Source organism: Geotrypetes seraphini, chromosome 5 (assembly GCF_902459505.1).
Source record: "Geotrypetes seraphini chromosome 5, aGeoSer1.1, whole genome shotgun sequence".
Classification (NCBI taxonomy): domain Eukaryota; kingdom Metazoa; phylum Chordata; class Amphibia; order Gymnophiona; family Dermophiidae; genus Geotrypetes; species Geotrypetes seraphini.
Genome location: NC_047088.1, coordinates 108,453,100 through 108,474,205, shown reverse-complemented (window position 1 = coordinate 108,474,205; position 21,106 = coordinate 108,453,100). Strand labels below are relative to the sequence as shown.

Sequence of the window (21,106 nt, the reverse complement as noted above, 5' to 3'; positions counted from 1 at the left end):
AACCTCTAACACAGCTTGATAAAAGAAGAGGAAAGTTTGGTATGTTTTGTAGGGTTTTTTTTTTAAATTATAGTATGCCTGATACTGGAAATAGTGTATGTTAATGAGTTAAAACCAGAATCGGGCATAACGAGTTCTGTAGGAAAAGTCTACTGCTTCTGCAGAATAGGTGTTTGCAATTACCAGCATGTAGGCTCAGGGGCTGCCATTTTTACATTAGAGACCCAGACTGCATAAATTAAGTGCTACAATTTTTGCTGAGCCTAACCATCAGTTGCAAAGTTGTTGTTTCTTTATTATGTAGCCTGGAATATAACTGCATTCTTTTGTCTTGGGTCTGTTGCTTAGCTAGTGTTCTGAAGAGGGAACTTTCCCTCCCTGTGAGTGAGCCTTCTTTTTTTGGTGCCTTGGAGCACCATCTTCTTATCCCTTGCGTCAATCAGCAGATTGCCTTGAGCCACCACTTAGTGGAGAGGGAATGACTTCCTGAGTATTCACTTAGAGCAGCGTCTCTCAAACTATGTGCTACAGTGGTGGACCCTGAAGAGATTCCAGAACATAAATAAACTGAACTACAGACAGTGGATGATGAAATGTGTGTTTACTTGTTGACTATTTAGCCATGTTTTGAGCTAATTTGCACTCAAAAGCAAGCTCATCAATCGCATTGATTAGCAATTCTATTCTCTCTACTTTAGTTTTACTAGTATTATAATTACACATACAAAGCTTACAGAACTTTAAATAAATAACTCTCAAATTTAATTTTTTGTTGGTTTTGCAATTTTATAATTTCAATGTACTATGAAAAACATTTGCTCCATTTAGTGTGCCAGAGCTAAAAAAAAAAAAAAAAAAAAAGTTTGAGAGACACTGATCTAGAACATCAAAAATCTTTGTTCAACTTAGAAATTAAATTTGGTTTTCTATAGGTTGGGAACAACTTTGACAGCAAGAATGTGACAGCATACCTAGCTCGATTTGCTTCTCATCCAGTGGAAAAGCATGTCAAGGTGCTCAGCTTTGAGAAACTGAAGTCTTTTTTCAGTGAGCTACAGGAAAAGATTTTCTCCATTGAAGGTAAGAAACTGAATTTCCCATGAAGACTCAGACATCATAGAGTAAATCTCAGGGGAAAATACTGAAAAGACACCAGCAAACTTCATAAATTGATATATTGGGGGTGTAGGGGGGCAGTATCTGCGATCAACATATAAGAGAGAAGCAGAACCGAGGTTAGCAACAGAAGTGTGGCATTTTTTTGAATAACAAGCAACTTTGGGATGGAGGTGTGGCCTAGTGATTAGAGCAGTATGCTAAGAACTAGGAAAGACTCATTGTGACCTTGGGAAAGGACACTTAACCCTCAACTACTTCAGGTACAAGCTTAGACTTTAAGTCCTTAGGGCAGTGTTGCTCAACCCTCTCCTGGAAACATACCTAGTGAGTCAGATTTTCTGAATTACCACAATGAATATCTATGAAAGATATTTGCATATTATTGGTCATTCACATGCAAATCTCTCTCATGTATATCTATTACGGAAAACCTGGCTAGCTGTGCCTCCAGGAAAGGGTTAAGAAGCACTGCCCTAGTGGACAAGGGAATTTTAATTGTACACAAATGTAACTCAGCGTGAGATAAATTTAGAAAAATAATCTCTTTTTACTGTTTCGATGGCAGGTACAGGGAGCTCCTTTCACCTTGAAATGTCATCCAGTGGGTTCAGTGCTGACCTGTCACCTGTGAGTCTTCACACTATTTGTTTTCATAAGTTATTGGGTTCACATTTTCAAAGGCAATAAACAGGAATACAGACACACAAAGGAATCTAATGATGAGTTTTCAAAAGCTCGAGCAAAGTGTTGAATTCTCTACCTATGCAATTTGCAACAGAAAAATGCTCAATTAAATCTGTACTGTTTTCTGGATTTCTTAACCCTTGCTATGACATGCTAACTCTCCCACAGAACATAACAGTGCTGGGAGCTGTTGGCATTAATGACTGGGCTGGGGGACTCATTGAAATACAGAATGACTTCAGCCAGGAAACCCTAATCAACATCAATGACTCAGTCACTGAAACAATGAAAAATGCATATCTGGGTAAGTAATATATTTCTTCCCATTCAACTGATGCATAGAGTTCAAGGGAAAGCTCTTGTATTATATATTTTTCAAACCAAAGGATGCAATCCCACGACAAACACAATAGTCAAACTAGAAATGAGATGGGACAGTGGATTTCCCAAAGAAAGAGGCAATCAAAGCGAACTTGCAAAATTTAAATTTATTCAGTCTATTTACAAAGGTGTAGACCAGGGATCTCAAAGTCCCTCCTTGAGGGCCGCAATCCAGTCAGGTTTTCAGGATTTACCAATAAATATGCATTGAAAGCAGTGCATGCACAAGATCTCATGCATATTCATTGGGGAAATCCTGAAAACCCGACTGGATTGCGGCCCTCAAGGAGGGACTTTGAGACCTCTGGTGTAGACCCTTGAACTTACTGATCTTAACTGCTTTGATCGCTTGTCTAAACATGCCTAATTTATTAATACTTGCTAGAACCTGGTCAAAATTTAAATCATCATCCTTTAATGAAAACGTTTTTGTGTCTGCTAATGCATCACCTTTCCCCCTCTTCTACAAAGCCATGCTAGCAGCTGCTGTGCGGCAATGGCCCTGAAGCCCTTTAAATCTCTATAGTAGGGGTGTCAAAGTCCCTCTTCGAGGGCCGCAATCCAGTCAGGTGTTCAGGATTTCACCAATGAATATGCATGAGATCTATTATCATACAATGAAAGAAGTGCATGCAAATAGATCTCATGCATATTTATTGGGAAAATCCTGAAAACCAAACTGGATTACAGCCCTCGAGGAGGGACTTTGACACCCCTGCTCTATAGGCTTTGGGGCCGTTACCGCGCGGCTTTGTAGAAGAGAGAGTGTTTGGAAGTTCCTGCCAATAAAATCATAAGGTCCAATGAACACTTATTCAGAATGGCAGTCCAAACAGGATTTACAGATGATTTAACACTGGCTGTATAGCCCAGCAAACATATACATGTATATTTATTAGGTCTGCATATTGATTAATAATTTTAATCATTCAATCATGATTACAATTTTTAATTGCAAAATTAATCACATAAACCAGCCAACAGAGCAGCATCTCACCTCTCAAATGTGGTTGTGAGGGGGTAGCTGCAGCTCTGAGGGAGATTGGGGGGCGCTCCAACAATCGGGTTTTTAAAGCATGTGATGTCTGTCCCGCATAAAGTAAAGGGCAAGCGTATTGAATGACATATGAGGAGGTGTTGAAAAGTTCTCAGCCCAACCAACTTCCTGAATCTAATGTTATTTTGCCACTGTAACTGAAAAGAGTGTTATTTTAGTTTATTTTGTTAGAGTCTGCAAATTGGCACTTTACAAAATTAAAATAATACTCTTTTCAACTACAGTGGCAAAATAACATCAGATTTAGGAAGTTGGTTGGGATGAGAACTTTTCAGCGCCCCCTTGTATATTGCTCCACTCAGTAAACAAGTAGTGTAATCCTTCAGCAAGAACTTTTCATGAGTCTTTGGATGTTCATATAATTGTAATTTAAGCATTACAGAACACATAGAATATTGTTCACATTTATAATAACCCCGAGGGACAGCTTCAGTTGTAGAAATTTCAGATCATAAGATAGGACTTAAAATAACTTTTTCAAAACATGAGTGTACCTTTACCATTGCCAAATGAGGGTGAATTGCTCGCTGTAATCCAGTATCTATTGTTATTAAAGCTTGGAAGAGAGAATATTATAATCCGAGGGAGGAATTGATTAAATATAGAGAATATAAACAAGAGGAAGTTGTATTGCCTTTTGTAACAAGGTGCACAAGACTGTCACTGCAATTACAGCGAGCAATTCACCCTCATTTGGCAATGCTAAAGGTACACTTATGTTTGAAAAAGTTATAATGTTTTTTTTTAAAGGAAAACAGTTATCTGAGTGATATTTTAAGGGAAAAGCCTCAAAACCCCACCCACACCACCTTGAATCGAACACAGTGTGGGAAAATTACCTGGGGTAAGTCACCTCATCGGCATAAAAAAACCTTTCACATTGAGGGATATCAAAGCCTTAAGCAATTGCAGGGAGAGACACAAAATATTATGCTATGAGGCCGCGTTGGAGCAGAGGAGATTTGAGCAGCTGGGAGTCTGCACATCCTGAGGCAGCCATTTCCAGCAAAACGCTGGGCACCACATTGATGTGATACTCACTCCATATACCTACTTCAGTGTGGGATAAGTATATTTTTTCTTTATGCTTGCTTAAATAAAGATTGTTCACCCGTGGCAAATCTTTCAAACCTCTATGCAAGAGCTAATATTAGAAACTTAACTTTTAGAATAGCGAAAGTAATCACATATTCATATTGCACCTCATAACCTTAACGTGTTAAACATCTATCTTCACGATCCTCAGCAGGGCCACCAGGCACTCAAATGTCTTTCACAGTGCTTGGCTTTAAGCTGCAAATTGTCATCGGATTGTCCCCTTAAATTTGATGAGGATCGTGAAGATAGATGTTTAACACATTAAGGTTATGAGGTGCAATATGAATATGTGATTACTTTCACTATTCTAAAAGTAAAATGCTTAAATAAAGATAACATTGACTTTATAGCGTTATAGCATAATATTTTGTGTCTCTCCCTGCATTGTTTAAAGCTTTGACATCCCTCTTTGTGAAAGGTGAAAGTATTTTTATGCCGATGAGGTGACTTACCCCAGGTAATTTTCCCACACTATGCTCGATTCAAGTTGAGTTTGGAGGGTAAAATGTTAGTCTCTCATGTTAAGATTGGGGCAACAATGCTGTCTGTAGCAGGTGCCATGCTTTGGAATGCGCTGCCCGGTATTCTGCGATTTGGGGATGGGAGACTGAACTTTAAGAAAATGTTGAAAACCCAACTATTTGTCAATGCCTTCATGTGCTAATGCTATTTGCTGTTAATGCTTTCCCGTCCTGTAAATGTGTTTATGGGATTTTGTTTTTCCATCTTGTGGGATGAACTTAAAAGAAAGTTTTATAATGACATAACCATACACAATTCTTACTCTCTTTGAAAACGTCCGAATTGTTTTTGGTTTTTGGGTTTTTTTCTAGTAAGTTCTTGTTGTAATACATCCTTGATAATTCTTTTGTGATCCGCCTTGAACTGCAAGGTAATAGCGGAATAGAAATCCCTAATGTAATGTAATTAGTTAATATTTTATTGTGTTTGTCTTGTCGAAATACGTTTAGTATTTTTAATATGTATGCATGTAATCTTGTAAACCACGTCGTTTTAATGCGGTATATAAATTTTTAAATAAATAAATAAGGTGGTGTGGGTGGGGTTCTAAGGCTTTTTCCTTCACATTATGGCACTTTTCCTTATTTGTCCTCCATTCCGTAGAGTGTGTTGTTTAGTAGAAGGGTGTGGTACTTATTATTATATTTACCTTCCGCACTTGTGTTTGTGGGTCTAGTTTTTCAGAATACCCACAAAGAATGTGCTTAACTTAAAGCTTAAACTTGGGGAGGGGGTTTCCAGTTAATCTAATCTAATTTGTGGTTTATATACCGGGTCATCTCTCAGTGGAGCTTGACTCAGTTCACATATAATTAAGACTCTAGCAGAAAACATAGGAGAAGGAAGAACTAATTAAATCTCAAATTCTTAAAAACAGCTATTAAATGTTTAATACAAACTATTATCTGAATCAATTCAATTTAGTCAGTGAACCTAATCCCCATCACTCACACTCACACTCACTTCCTGACTAAATTATTCTGATATTTATTAATAAATTAAGTATTGGTAAGTTGTAAAAGTACTGTAATAAAATAAACTGTGGGAGATAAGATTAACATTGAATTGATTCAGATAATACTTGTTTGTATTAAATATTTAATAGCTGGTTTTAAGAATTTGAGTCAAAGAATGTGCTTCAGATAAATTTGTATACACTTTCTCTGTTGTATGCAGATCTGCCTCATGCATGTTCATTGTGAAGAACCTGAAAACCTAACTGGCTAGATGTCCTAAGGACTGGATTGAGAACAACTACCCTAGAGCAAATCTGTTTTTTAAGCTGTTCTATACGTACTACCCTTTCAGGTTACTCTGTAAAGTTACTCAGATATGGGGAGCAGATATTCTATGCTGCAGGGGCTCCCAGGTACCAGCACTTGGGCAAGGTGATTATATACGAGGTGAACCACTCCAGCCCCTCCAACACAAACTGGATGGACAGACAGCATATAATGGGAGAACAGGTGAGTGCATTACTTCTGAAGTAACTTTGCATCAGCATTAAGTTTGCCTTACAATGATACAGAAATCACTGTTCATAAACCCTGCAATAGCACTGCACAGATAAAACTACTTTGCCTCTTCAGTGGGCTGTATGTGAATTTTTCCTGGATTTTCTAACTCCCTTCTCATCAAATTTCATTTATGAAATCTGTAGGGGCTGTTCTTACCTTTCCTATCACTTGTAGCTACCAAAACGCACCACAATACATAAAAACATAAGTTGTGCCGCGCTGGGTTCATCAAACCTAACATCTAGTCTAACACTGGCTAAGCCAGGTTACCAGGAAATACCTGGCATATCCAAATGAAGTGATCTATTTGTTGTTTCCATTTTGGTAACCTAAGCAACTATTCCTTGTTTAGCTATTACTAGGCGGCTTACAAACAGCAACATTCATAAAATAACTAAAAACATACAAAAAACAAAATTTATACACCTAGTAAACGTTTCAAGTTTTTCAGTAAGAACAATTTATCCGCAGTGTTCTGTTGTAATGTAATGTAATGTAATTTATTTCTTATATACCGCTACATCCGTTAGGTTCTAAGCGGTTTACAGAAAATATACATTAAGATTAGAAATAGGAAAGGTACTTGAAAAATTCCCTTACTGTCCCGAAGGCTCACAATCTAACTAAAGTACCTGGAGGGTAATAGAGAAGTGAAAAGTAGAGTTAGAGGAAAAATAAAAATAAAATAAACATTTTAACAAGATTTTAGTTTCCAGAAAAAGGGCTTCTTCAGGGAAGAGACTTGGCCGACAGTCCCAGGATGTCTATGTCTCCTCCCCTGCGATGTTCTCCCATCCATGCATTCCCTCCCAGACACACTGCCCGTGCCCCAGCCGCTCCAAGGAGGCTGCCCCAGATGAGGCCCACGATGAATGCAGGATTCTCTCCTTTGCGGGAAAGCCGCCCGGAGCCGACAGTCGATCTTCATAGCGGATTGCAGGGGGGGAAGAGTTCACACTCTTGGTAGGATCGGGTCTGTGTTCTCTCGGTGGTTGTGGCTGGTCTTGTTGCTGCTTAGGTGTAAAAGCAGTTGATCTCCACTGCTGCTGATATTTAAAAGCAGGCAGATTGATCTCTCCAATGGACTGCAGGGGGAGGAGTTCACAATCCTGGCAGGATCGGGTCTGTGGGCTCTTGGTGGTTGCGGTAGGTCTCGCTGCTGCTTGTATGTAAAAGCAGTTGTTTTTCTACTGCTGCTGGTATTTAAAGCAGGTAGATTGATCTATATAGCAATCAGAACCAGAGTAAACAAGAATGAAAAGCCCTAATGTGTTTAGCCTTTTCTGGGTAAGAGTTCCATCCCCTTTATTAATTATGTCGACCTTTTCTAGTTTAGCCATATGCCTTTTATAGTAACCCTAGTTTTTTAGCCCGTTACATTAACGGGTGCTAGAATAGATGTGTAGACTTAGGCATTTCTTTCTTTGTTTTCCTTTCTTTGTCCCTGGCCCCCTATTTGTCTGTCTTTCTTTCTTTCTCCCTGCCCGCTGTCTGTCTGTCTGTCTTTCTTTCTTTCTTTCTTTCTGTCTCTCCCCCCTGTCCAGCAGCACCTCTTCCCTGCTCCCCCTGTCCAGCAGTAGCCCTTCTCCCTTCCTTTTATCTCCCCCTGTCCAGCAGCAACCCTTCCCTGCTCCCCCTGTCCAGCAGTAGCCTGTCTCCCTTACTTTTACCTCCCCCCTGTCCAATAGTAACCCTTCTCCCTTCCCTGCTCCCCCTGTTCAGGATCGCTACCTGTCCCCAACCAATCACACCCCTCCCCATAAAGCTAAGCAAGATCGTTCCCTGTCCCCAACAAATCACACCCCTCCCCCCAAAGGAAAGCAAGATTGCTCCCTGGGCCCCTATCCCAGCACCCCCCCCCCTTTTATCTAAACCAATGCAAGATAGTTCACAGCTTTCCCAGCACACACTCTTCCTCCAAAACAAAGCAAAATAGCTCCCTTCCCCAAGCAGGCTTATCTGAGAAGTGTCCCTTGTTTTCAAAGGCAGCTGGGACAGGGCTCGCTGCAGGTTCCTTTTGTCAGCTGGGGAAACCGCCAAGCGAAAACCTCCACCACCGCAGGCTCCTTATGTCGGCGCACCAAACTGCTGCAGGCTCCTTTCAAAGCAGGGGAAACCAGCACACGCAAAACACAACCGTCGCTGGGGAAACCAACACAACCGTCGCTGGGGAAACCGCCGTGCAGAAACTGACACAGGCTTTTTCTAATGCACATACGGGGACAAGGCACCACGGATCACAGACCCACAGATTTTGAAGTGTGCATGCATGCTAAGGGTTTTATTATAGCGGAAGAAAAGATTCTGTATAGTCTCCTTTACAGTTGTGCTCTTAAATAGCTCTCCAATATTCAAAGCAATGCCTGAAATCATTTCACAATTTAGCATTCAGGGCATAGGCAGAAGTTGATTTGGGGGGTTGTGGGGGGACTGGGGGGACAAGCATTTCTTCTCAGTCCCCTTCCCCGTCACCCACTGCCACTGTTGCTGTTGTCAGGCTCACCCCCTCTGCTGCTGCCACCATTGCCAAACCACCCTCTCCCCATCCAGTGGTAATGGTAAGAGTCGCTCGGGGCGGTGGCGCATCCCCCCTCCCTTCCCCTTACCTCTAGTTATTCACTGCCGCAACCAACAACTTCAATGTGTGTCTCGTGACCCCGTCCTCTCCCGCTGATGTCATTTCCTTTGCGCGACACCCGGAAGTGGCTTCAGCAGGAGCCAACACGGTCACAAGGAGTGCGTTGACGTTGCTGTTCATGGCGGTGAGCGACTAGAGGTATGGGGAAAGGAAAGGGGGTGCATGCACAGCAGGGGGAGGAGTGGGAAGAGGTGGGGGGTCAGAGAGGAAGAGGGGTATCTCAACTTCAACATGTTCCTCACAACAGCGTCGGCTTTCCCTCTGATGTCGTTTCTTGTGCACGACACCCGGAAGTGATGTCAGCGGGAGCTGACGCAATCACAAGGAGCATGGTGAAGTTGTTACTCGTGGAAATGGACAACTAGAGGTATGGGGGAAGGGAAGGGAGGTGCGTGTGCAGCGGGGAAGGAGCAGGAAGATGCGGGGCAGAGAGGAGATCCCTTCACCATGATTGCCCACAGGCTGGACCACCCCCTTCCTTACTACACCACTACTAGCAGGGATGCTCAAGCCCTGCCAGTCAAAGATTCCCTGCCAGAGCCCTGCCCACACAGCCTGAGCAGCAGATGTCAGCAGGCTGCTCTGTCCTCTTAACACCCAGCACTTCTGCTCATGCTAAGTTCAAGGGTGTTAGGGGCCGAGGCAACCTGCTGACATCTGCTGCTCAGGCCTTGTAGGCTGGACTCCAGGTGTGGAATCTTCAGCTGGCGGCACTTGAGCATCCACGCCAGCTATGTATCAGTTGTGATGGTGTTTGCGGGGGCCCGGGCTCGATGTGGGCTATTCCACTGTGGCTATGCCACTGCTAGTATGTGGTAGATCTTTCAAAAAGATCTCACACAAAAGCTCATTTTTGAATGGCCTCCGATAACTGCCTTTGATGGTTATGTTTATGTTTATTTAAGATTTGATATACCGCTCCTGCATTTTACTGACCTAAGCGGTTTACAATGTATCATACTAAAATGAAATTAGGAACTTGAGAAAAACTATCCTATCTGTCCCGAAGGCTCACAATCTAGTTAAAGTACCTGATAAACTAAAAATATGTAATAATAGCATATAATAAGATTCCAGTTTAAATATACACTGGTGGCACTTTCTCGATACCTTAACCCCTGGGGAGCACTTAAATTCAAACAATTGTAGCTGAATAGGGGAAAACACCTCAGATGCTGCAAAGCAAACGTTGCTTTGAAGTTATGAAAGGGAGCTTAAATTTTCCCTTATTCAGCTATAATTGTTTGAAGTTAAGTGCTCACCAGGGGTTAAGGTATCGAGCAAGGGCCACCAGTGTATATTTAAACTGGAATCTTATTATTTTGTTTTGATTTATGTGGATATTTTTTCCAATTCTTCCATATAATACATTTCCAAGATCAAAAATCAAAGAGACAGAAAATAGAAATAATGAAATAAGATAAAAAAATAAAACAAAACAAATTTAAGAGATAGAAAAGTCTCTGAAGCGGCCTGATAGCAAGCAAACAGTAATATTTTAGCTTGAGAGCATCAGAGAAAGTAACATTTCTAAAATATATCCACTAAAACTGTTATATGAAATAAATAAACCCATAAGTACACATTAATTCAAATTAATAAACAAATAAGTACACATTAATTCAAATTAAGGCAGATTGCAGTCCCCATTCCATTGTTATGGTGTCACATTGACTCTCACACATTCTAGTTTCTATTTGTTTCATATTGATTGTAATGACCTCATACACATGAGTACATGATTGATGATGTCTGGTGATCTATCATAGATTGGTTCCTACTTTGGAGCTGAGCTCTGTGCCCTGGATGTGGATAGAGATGAAGAGACTGATGTCCTCTTGATAGGAGAGCCCCTCTACTATGGAGACCGAAGAGGAGGAAGAGTCCACGTCTGTCTCTTTAATGGAGTGAGTGACTTTTGGGTGAAATGATACACTAGGTATCCAGGATTAAAATTGTTGAAAATGTTCCCTGATATCAGCAGAAGAATTGTTCCTTATTTATTTATTTATTGATTGATTGATAGTATTTATATACCACTTATAGCCTAAGTGGTTTACATTCAGGTACTCAAGCATTTTTCCCCTTACTGTCCTGGTGGGCTCACACTCTACCTAATGTGCCCAGGATCACATGAAGCAGCATGGGATTTGAACCCACAACCGCAGGGTGCTGAGACTACAGTTCTAACCACTGTGGGGGACACTGACAGTATAGGAGGCAAGGAGTCACTAAGACTGAATGATGATAGAAATCTCCCAGGTATCCGTAGAGCACTGACAGTACAAAAGGAGAAGAGTTCTCTAAGGCCTAGATGCACTAAAGTCAGCGATTGTCGCTAAACCAGTTTTGACTGCTTTAGCGATGATCGCATTTGCCGACCCGATGCACACAACAGCTCACCACATGTTTTTCCTCTCGCACACCTATTTTCCGATCCGGCTGTGCAAATTAGCTATTTAATATTAAAGCTCCATGCAAACTACCCAAGCAATCGATGCGCTAACATCGCTTGGTGATGCACAAAAGTACAAAGGATAGAATTGTGTTTTTGGTACTAGCAGGAAGCACTCTCACCAGACTGGGGGGGGGGTACAAATATGGTAACCTTACTTATCCTCACCTGCGAGCTTTCATCACCCTGCCCCAATGATTCTAGTATAAAGCCCTCTTCTAGATTTTCAGAAAATATATGACAAAGTTCCTCATGAGAGGCTTCTGAGAAAATTAGAGTCATGGGATAGGAGGCAATGCTGTTGTGGATTAGGAATTGGTTATCAGATAGAAAACAGAGGGTAGAGTTAAATGGCCATTTTTCTCAATGGAGGAGGGTAAATAGTGGAGTGCAGGGATCTGTACTGGGAATGGTGCTATTTAACTTATATATAAGCACATAAGCATTGCCTCCGCTGGGTCAGACCAGAGGTCCATCATGCCCAGCAGTCCGCACTCGCGGAGGCCCATCAGGTCCAGGACCTGTGTAGTAGTCCTCTATCCGTACTCTTCTATCCCCTTTTCTTCAGAAAGTTGCCCAATCCCTTCTTGAACCCCAATACTTTACTAGAAACGCCTTCACCGGATCGGTCCATCTATTCTGGTGACCCGCACACACGGAGGCCAAGCCAGGTGCTCCCAGATGGAGACCCTGATTACCCATATCCCTCAATGTGATTTGCAAGAAGGTGTGCATCCAACTCACGCTTGAAACCCGGAATGGAAGTCTCCGTCACCACCTCCTCTGGGAGAGCATTCCAAGCGTTCACCACTCGCTGTGTGAAATAGAATTTCCTGACATTTGTCCTGAGCCTGCTGCCCCTCAGCCTCAGTCCATGACCTCTTGTCTGTGTAACTTTTGACAATGTGAACAACGGTGTTTCTTGCTCAATTTTATCGAATCCATTCAGTATTTTAAAAGTCTCAATCATATCTCCTCGCAGTCTCCTCCTCCCGAGGGTGAACAGTCCCAGTCCTTCGAATCGTTCTTTGTAGCTCAAATTTTCCATACCTTTTACTAGCTTCGTGGCTCGCCTCTGCACCCTTTCCAGCAGGGTTATATCCTTTTTTAGGTATGGAGACCAGTGTTGGACACAGTATTCCAAGTGTGGTCTGACCATTGCTCTGTAAAGCGGCATTATAACAGCCGCCGATCTACTCGTGATCCCCTTCTTTATCATACCTAACATTCTGTTTGCTATATATAAATGATCTGGAAATTGGAATGGCAAGTGAGGTGATTAAATTTGTAGATGACACTAAACTGTTCAAAGTTGCTGAAACACAAGCAGATTGTGAAAAATTCCTGGCAGACCTTAGGAAATTGGAAGACTGGGCATCCAAATGGCAAATTTAATGTGGGCAAATGCAAAGTGATGTACACTGGGAAAAATAGCCCAAATCACAGTTACTAAATGCTAGGGTCCACCTTGTGGGTTAGCACCCATGAAAAAGACTTGGGTGTCATTGTAGACAATCCAATGAAACTTTCTGCCCAATGTGTGGCGGTGGCCAAAAAAGCAAACAAGATGCTAGGAATTATTTCAAAAGGGATGGTTAACAAGTTTAAGAATATTATAATTCCTCTGTTTTGTTCCATGGTGCAACCTCACCTTGAGTATTGCATTCAATTCTGGTTGCCTTATTTTAAGAAAGATAAATTGTAGCTAGAAAAAGTTCAAAGAAGAGCAACCAAGATGATAAAGGGGATGGAACTCCACTCATATGAGGAAAGACTAAAAGGTTAGGGCTCTTCAGCTTGGAAAAGAGACATCTGAGGAGAGATATGATTCAAGTCTTCAAATCCTGAGTGGTATAGAACGGGAAAATCCTGAGTGATGTAGAAGGCTTTTTTACTCCGTCAAAAATTACAAAGAATAGGTGACGCTTGATGAAGTTACAGGGAAATACTTTTAAAACCAATAGGAGGAAATTTTTTTTCACTCACAGAATAGTTAAGCGCTGGAACACGATGCCAGAGGTTGTGGTAAGAGTGATTATCATTACTGGTTTTAAGAGAGGTTTGGACAATTTCCTGCAGGAAAAGTCCATAGTCTGTTGTTGAGACAGACATGGGGGAACCCATTGCTTGCCCTGGATAGGTAGCATGGCTTATTGCTACTGTTTGAGTTTTTGCCAGGTACTAGTGACCTGGATTGGCCAGCGTTGATGGGCTACTGGGATAGATGGGCCATTGGTCTGACCCAGTAAGGTTATTTTTATGCTCTTATATAGACCATCAAAATTCAATTTGGGGAATGTTTAAGGTGAGTTTGAACACTAGAAATGTACTTTCAGTTACTCCATTAATCACTCCTCCAAAGGATGTTGAACCCCTCTTCCTCTCAGCCTCCCCCCCTCGTTCTTCTCCTCTCTGCATATGTAAGCCCCTTGCCATCTGCCGTACCGGTGCTGATGGTGAAATTTCTGAAATATGCATATGTTGCCATTGCAAAATACAGTAGGAAATATAGGTATATTTTAAAAGTCTGCTCAAATCATGCCTAGATTACCTATCCCCCACCCCCCGCATGAAATATATATTTGAAAGTAGTGGCTTTTCTATAATCACTACTTACACAAGTATGTCCGTTTATAAGTGTACAGATACACTAGACCTCTGATATTTGAGCCTGTAGATGTCATCGTATTTTTGAAATGTAAGCTGCTGTGGGTAAAATGATTTGGATATTCAGTGACAGAATCTAAATATTCATACATCTGAACCAGTGGAGTAGTGAGGGAGGTGGGGGGGCCGGATCATCCCAGGTGCTTTCTTGGCAGGGACACTGGCAACTCTTCTCCTCTCCGCCCACTCACCTACTTCTTCAAATGATTGCCAGCAGTGAGCAGCATCTCTTACCTGCTGCTCGTGCTGGCCTCAGTTCTCCCTCTGATAACACTTCCTGGTGGGCAAGGAATACAGGGGGGGGGGCACAGTATGGTGATTCTGGGCACCTCTTTCCCCCAATATGCTGATGATCTGAGCATCACTAGTAACTGGATAACTTCTGGCACTGTCCAGGTTCTGCCTAAGGACTGCTCCAACAATATCCAGGCAATGCCAAAGCAGTCAAAGGAAGCATTCCCCGCTACTATCTGGTTAATGCCACCCAGTATATCTGTCTTCAGCACTTAATTCGGTAAGAGCCACTCCTTCTTAAATAATTCCTTTCAATATCAACCCCTGGAAGTAGGAACTTTAGATCATTTATTGTTTCATTGCCCATGTATTATGAATTTTTGGAAATCAATTTGGGACCAAATTAATAATTTATTAGATAACCCAGTGGCATTATCCTATGATACTGTGATATTTGGTATGGAAATGAGAGCATAAGGTCAGATTTCTGCAAATAATAATAAATTACTACTTATAATGACTGGTGTTGCCATTCAGCAAATTACATAGAATTGGAAGGATTGGAGGAGATTAAATTACAACTTCTGGTGGAATTCTTTATGCCATATCTATAAAATGGAAAGGTTTATTGCATTACAACGGGGATATTTTAAGAAGTTTCAGGATGTGTGGAAACCATTAACAAAGTATTGTAAAGATTAATTTGAAATTGTTTCCCTTATATTTATCAACTTAAGGTGTAGGGAGGGGGAATTTTATTATTATATGTTTTATATGATAATGGAATATATGGGTGGGAGGGATGGAAAAGGGGAAGGGATAAGAATTTATGAAATGTATCAATGATTGTTTGTAAGTGATGTATTTATTGTTAATGTGAATGAATATATTTAACACTTAATGTAATTTTGAAAATAATAAAGAATAAAAAAAAAAAAAATGAATATCAGCCCCTAGGTATTGTCTACATGTGTAAATATCTAACATTTTTAAAACAATTCCTTAAGCTCCTAAATTTGACTGAAAATAGGCAACAAATTTACGCTGGTTTTACAAAGCTGCGGTAGAGGTTTCTACCGTGGGCCCGTGAGGTAAATGCTCCAACGCTCATAGAACTCCTATGTGCATCGGAGCATTTACCTTGCTGGCCCGCAGTAGAAACCTCTACCACAGCTTTATAAAAGGAGCCCATAGGTGCCTAAGTTAGGTGCTAAATTTAACTCAGCTTTTTTGAATTTTGGCCTCAAAAGTGGTTGACAAACAGAGAATCATTTGTTTCCTATTATTAGGACAATATCACCTGCAGATCATTCTTGAGAGGGAAGATTGGCCACCCCTTTGCCAGATTTGGAGCTGCCATTGCTGACCTTGCAGATCTCAATGGGGATGGTTTGATGGACGTTGCCATTGGTGCTCCACTGGAAAGTGAGGAAAGGGGAACTGTGTACATATTCAATGGAAAGGCATCTGGGATTCACCAGGAATTCAGTCAGGTGAGGGAGAGAGAGAGAACTCCCTTGAGGATAAAACAGGCTTGCAAATATAAATGCTGTCTTTCTCTTTCCTGTCAGCTTATCATTAGAATTACTGATTTCCAGACCAGGAGGTCACTAGATTCTAGAGCAGGGGTCCCCAAAGTCCCTCCTTGAGGGCCGCAATCCAGTCGGGTTTTCAGGATTTCCCCAATGAATATGCATGAGATCTATTTGCATGCACTGCTTTCATTGTATGCTAATAGATCTCATGCATATTCATTGGGGAAATCCTGAAAACCCGATTAGATTGCGGCCCTCCAGGAGGGACTTTGACACCCCTGATCTAGAGTGCTTTCTCCGGAGCTGGAGACAACATTTCTAGGAAGAATGTTGACAGGGTAAATAGACTGAAGCAGTTAAGCATTTATACCTTGGAGAAGAGAAGGAGGGGAATTTTTCAGATTAAAAGAAGTTTTAGAACAGATATAAAGCTGGAGGTAGGACACATTCAAGAATGATGTAATATAACAACATGGTTAGGGACACAGAACAGCTTTGCTGGTTGGTCTAATAGAGGTAAAAGTGGCAAAAAGCAATAAGCATAGAGGAAACTGAGGATGAAATTAGAGATTATGCAGGGCCTCGAGGTCTTTATTCGTGTTTTTGAAGCTGACCTTGACTGTTTCCCTCTGGACAGCGGATTGTGGGTTCCCATGGAATCAAGTTCTTTGGTCAGTCCATCCATGGAATCATGGACCTCACTGGAGATAAACTGACAGACCTTGTGGTGGGGGCTCTCGGGAAAGTCCTAGTGCTAAGGTGAGCCCATTTCATAGTAAATGTCTTCCTTGTTAGCCTCTTGCATCATCAATACTAGTCTCCTTCCTGTGCTACAAGAAAATTTTCATTTTATGTCATTTCTGGAAATGTTTCTTTCCATTAAGTCTTTTTTTTTCATTATCACAGAAGCAATGATGTCAGAGCACAAAAAAAAATCTGGGGAGTCATTGAATTTGTATATATGAAAGAATCCCTCCTAAACATTTGGGCCTTAGGCACATGCCTGGTTTGCTTATACTTTAATCCTGCTCTGCCCCCCAAAAGCATAAAATCCTCCAAGAAACTCCCCAAGTAGAACTGGGAGAAGGATAGAGGCTTACCTTCTTCTCTCAGCTTCACTGGAGCAATTTCAGTGATGCCTGTAGCACAAAGAGAGCTTACTGGCATCTATGTTCAAAGAAGGACCTAATCTCCATTTAGAATTAGGGAACTGATCCCCCATTTAGAATCAGGATATTTAGATGTAGGGATGTAGAACATTTATTTTGTTTACATCACAGAGCTGGCGTAGGGTTGGAGAGGTTGTAACCCTATACTTCTACTAAGACTAAGGGGTCCTTAGTTCCTTCCTTCTTCCCACCAACTTCCCAACTCCCCGAACCTACCTGATCCACTCTTTACCTTCACTGGAAATGACCAGAGCTCTTCCTTTGTAACCCTCCTTCTATAACTCTTTTGTAATCCGCCTAGAACCGCAAGGTAATGGCGGAATAGAAATCTCTAATGTAATGTAATGTAATTTAGCATGTGCTAATCTTCAGCATGCACTAAATCGGTTAGCGTACCTTAATAAAAAGACCCCTAAGTATCTTAAAAATTTGGCCCACGACTTAGCCTATGTTTTAGATTTTGGCCCCTTATGTGATTGAGTTTGACACCCCTGTCTTAGGGAGAGGAAGGGATAGTAGATGGCATGGATAGGTAGACTAGATAAGTCATATGGTTTATTTCTGCCTTCATTTTCCTGTTTCTATGTTTAAGTAAGGTGGTAAAGTTACCTGCGAGAATTATTGTCTGTTTTTCTTTCTGCAGATCCAGACCCATCATGAATGTGTCTGCCTGCTTGGAATTTGAGCCCCCAGAGTTACTATTGCAGAACTTTGAATGCCAAGGGACTACAGGGAGCAGGAGCAACTTTGGGACCAATCTCACCCTCTGCTTCAACACAAGCAAAGTAACCTCTGCATTCCAAGGTCAGACGCTGTCCCTCCTTCTGGAGGTTGGGACTTGGTTCTGTGGATTGGGGGTAGGGGGTGTTAGTTTTGAAAGGATCATAGCCAGCTAAGAAAGCTTCCTCAAGTCCTATCAGCATGGCCTACTGCTGAGATGTATTATTTTACCACAGGGTCACACTTTATGAAGACATACTGTACTAAAACAGCATGATTGTGGTAAAATAACCCATCTTCACAGTAACCCACATTGATAACTTCCATCTTTGGTTGGCTAGATTAAACCCTTTGAAAATTGATCAAGATGAGCATCCACATTTAAACACCTAACTTGCTGGGCAGATCTACTATAAGCACTGCAACAGAAGTAAATCTGTCCAGTGTTTGTCAATGCTCTTCCTTCTTCAATCTACTCCCAAATTTTCCCAATAAAATAGTGTGAGGCCAAAAGATCCTCCATCCCTATGCCACATCCCCATCTGGATCAGCTTGAGCTTGTTTAGAGATGTTCAAGAACAGTAAGTAACAGGAATCTGAAACAGGACTTTACAATAGAAATAGGACTTAAGAATGTAAGTTTTATTCAATGAACCCTGATAAAACACCCTTGATGAAAGAAAAAAATAGATTTTTATTGGAAAAACACTCAAAAAAACCCAATTTTTTCTAGTACTCTCTCACTCTTTCTCCTACCCCTCATTCTAAAGTTATACAAACACGCATATTTTATTCCACCATGGAAAGGTATGAAGCAAGCATTAGAGTAGTCATCAGATCTGGGTTGAATAAAAGTCCTTCTTAACAGTAAGGGCACTATGCACTAATTAGCAAAATCTACCACAGTGGTGTAATAAGGGAGGGCGGGGGATGCGGACCACCCTGGGTGCCATATTTACAGTGCCGGCGCCTCTCTCTCTCTGCCTCTCCGCTTACATCTGTAAATGTTTACAAGCACGAGCAACATCTTCCATTTGCAACTCCTGCCAGCGTTGGCTCTCTTCTGACATCACTTCCTTGTCGTGGGACCAGGACGTTACATCAGAAGGGAGCTGATGCCAGCACAAACAGTGGGTGGAAGATGTTGCTCGTGCCTGTGAGCATTTCAAGATGTGCAAGGGGGCGGGGGGGTGCTCAAGCGGCGGGGGAGAGTGGGGGGAGGGCACCCAAGTGGCGGGAAAGGGGAAGTACATGGCACAGTGATGTTGGGTGCCACCACCCTGGATGCCAACCTCCCTTACTATGCCACTGATCTGCCATACAACAAAATGATGTTGGCCTTAGGTTAGTCAATGCCATTTTGAAAACTTGCAGCTCTAGGGTATAAGCAAAAGGGGAATACTCCTGCCCATAGTAGAGGACCTTCAGATTTGAAGATCAAGTATATAGAGGGTAGGTCCATAGATGGTTGCAAGGTCTGCTACAGAAGCCTGTGGAAGGGGTAGGCAGTGCAATTAAAAATGGTGGCCAAACAATGAAATAAAATTAAAATAAATGAAAAAAAAAGGATGATTGGTTCTAATTTTTTTTTTTTTTCATTTCATTTCCAAAACAAAAAAATGACAGCTGTCAGCCCCGCACTGAATTTGTATTGCATCAATGAGAACTGGCTAGTGCTGATTTTCAATGCTAGTTAGGTATGTTTACATACCATATATACTCAATAGAAACCGAGATTTTGGGGCCAAACAAATGTCCCCAAAATGGGGGTTTCGGTTTATATTTGAGCCTCCTTTCAATGATGGTGCTTTTTTCCTCCTTTCCCCACCCGATGACCAACACTGCAATTTTCACCGATGACTGGCACTGTTATCCCTTCGATGACTGATTTTGCTATCTCTCCCCCCTCACCTGATGACCGGCACTCCTATTCTCCCACTCCTCCCTGCCCCAAACCGACATTGCACTTACAGTCCCAATGCTCTGGAAGCCCATACCAGTGCTCTTTGCTAGGCTGAAGGGCATTGAACGTCTGTGCATGCTCAAGGCCTGCTGGCTCCCTCACTCTTCAGGATTCTTGAAGGGAGTCCAGCAAGCCTTGAGCATGTGCAGACACTCAGAAGGCCTTTCAGTCCAGCACAGAGCGCCAGCATGGGCTTCCAGAGCATTGGGACTGTAAGTGCAATGTCGGATCTGGGGCAGGGGGTAGTGAGTAATGGAGTATAGGAGTGCCTAAGCCACTGTTCTTTGATTCTCCAGCGCTGCCGGTGGCCTCCTCTGTACTTCTTGTTTGCCACGGTCCACCCACCTCTGAAATAATTTCCTGTTTCCGCTTGGGCAGACTGCAGCAAAGGAACAGTGCAGAAGAGGCTGCCGGCAGCACAAGAGAATCACTCCCGCGCTAGTGACCTCTTTGTAGTTTTCTTGGTAAGCAGGGCTTCGGAGCTGGGTGGGGAGAACATATGGTGGAACCAAGGAGGAAGAAGGGAGAGATGCTGAATGGGAGGGGAGAGGAAGGAGATGGTGGCACATGGATGGAAGGAAGGAAGCGAAAGAGAAGGTGCACATGGATGAAGGGAAGGGGAAGAGTTGGAAAGATTGATTTGAGATGGAAGCAGAGAAATGGAAGAAAACTGAATATGAAAATCAGTGCCAAAGATGGATGTAGTGCAAGAGGTGAAGGAGAGGAAAGAAACAGCAAATGTATAAGGAGGCCTTAGAAACAGAGTTAAGAGTACAGATGGAACAAGATGATCAAAAAAATAAAATTGCTAGATAACAAAGGTAGGATAAATGTTTTTAATTCTCAATTTAGTGATTGAAATATGTCAGTTTTGAAAATTTACATCTGTTGGTTTTATATTTTGAACTGTTCAGGAAGAAATGCAGTTCTTTCTATTTTTTTCCCTTTTTGCGGTGTACTCTGTGCAGCGTCTGGCAAATTAGGGTTTCATTTGTGTACAATAGTACTTTTAATTTGTGAGTTTGTATCTGAAAATGTTTTTTCTGTTTTCTTCATGTGTGATTGAGGCCAGGTGTTCTGGTGGGGATGGAAGTCCAGAAACTTTTGCTGATGTTGTGCTCCCAAGTAGGAAAATATTTGTCGACGCTTCAGCTTTTTTGGACTCAAAACAGCCCCAACTGAAAAATTAGTGATTACCTATGGCATGATCCCTGACAAACGACACTCACATAACCCAAACTTCTAACCTCGGTTTATATTTGAGTCAACCTTTTTTCCTTCTTTTTTTTTTAGGGGAAAAAAGGGTTACCTCGGTTTATATTTGAGTATATACAGTATGCAGTCTGA

At 41.8% G+C, this 21,106-nt stretch overlaps 1 protein-coding gene across 1 annotated transcript in view; it reads left to right on the top strand.

The window, feature by feature from the left end:
* Nucleotides 1-21,106, top strand: part of ITGAL (integrin subunit alpha L) — a 164,139-nt gene that overhangs the window by 64,958 nt on the left and 78,075 nt on the right. Inside the window, exons 9-16 of the mRNA XM_033946954.1 lie at nt 933-1,080; nt 1,685-1,746; nt 1,972-2,107; nt 6,170-6,327; nt 10,786-10,923; nt 15,662-15,865; nt 16,545-16,666; nt 17,720-17,880. Coding sequence (XP_033802845.1) covers nt 933-1,080; nt 1,685-1,746; nt 1,972-2,107; nt 6,170-6,327; nt 10,786-10,923; nt 15,662-15,865; nt 16,545-16,666; nt 17,720-17,880 — 1,129 coding nt within the window. The remainder of the gene's footprint in view (nt 1-932; nt 1,081-1,684; nt 1,747-1,971; nt 2,108-6,169; nt 6,328-10,785; nt 10,924-15,661; nt 15,866-16,544; nt 16,667-17,719; nt 17,881-21,106) is intronic.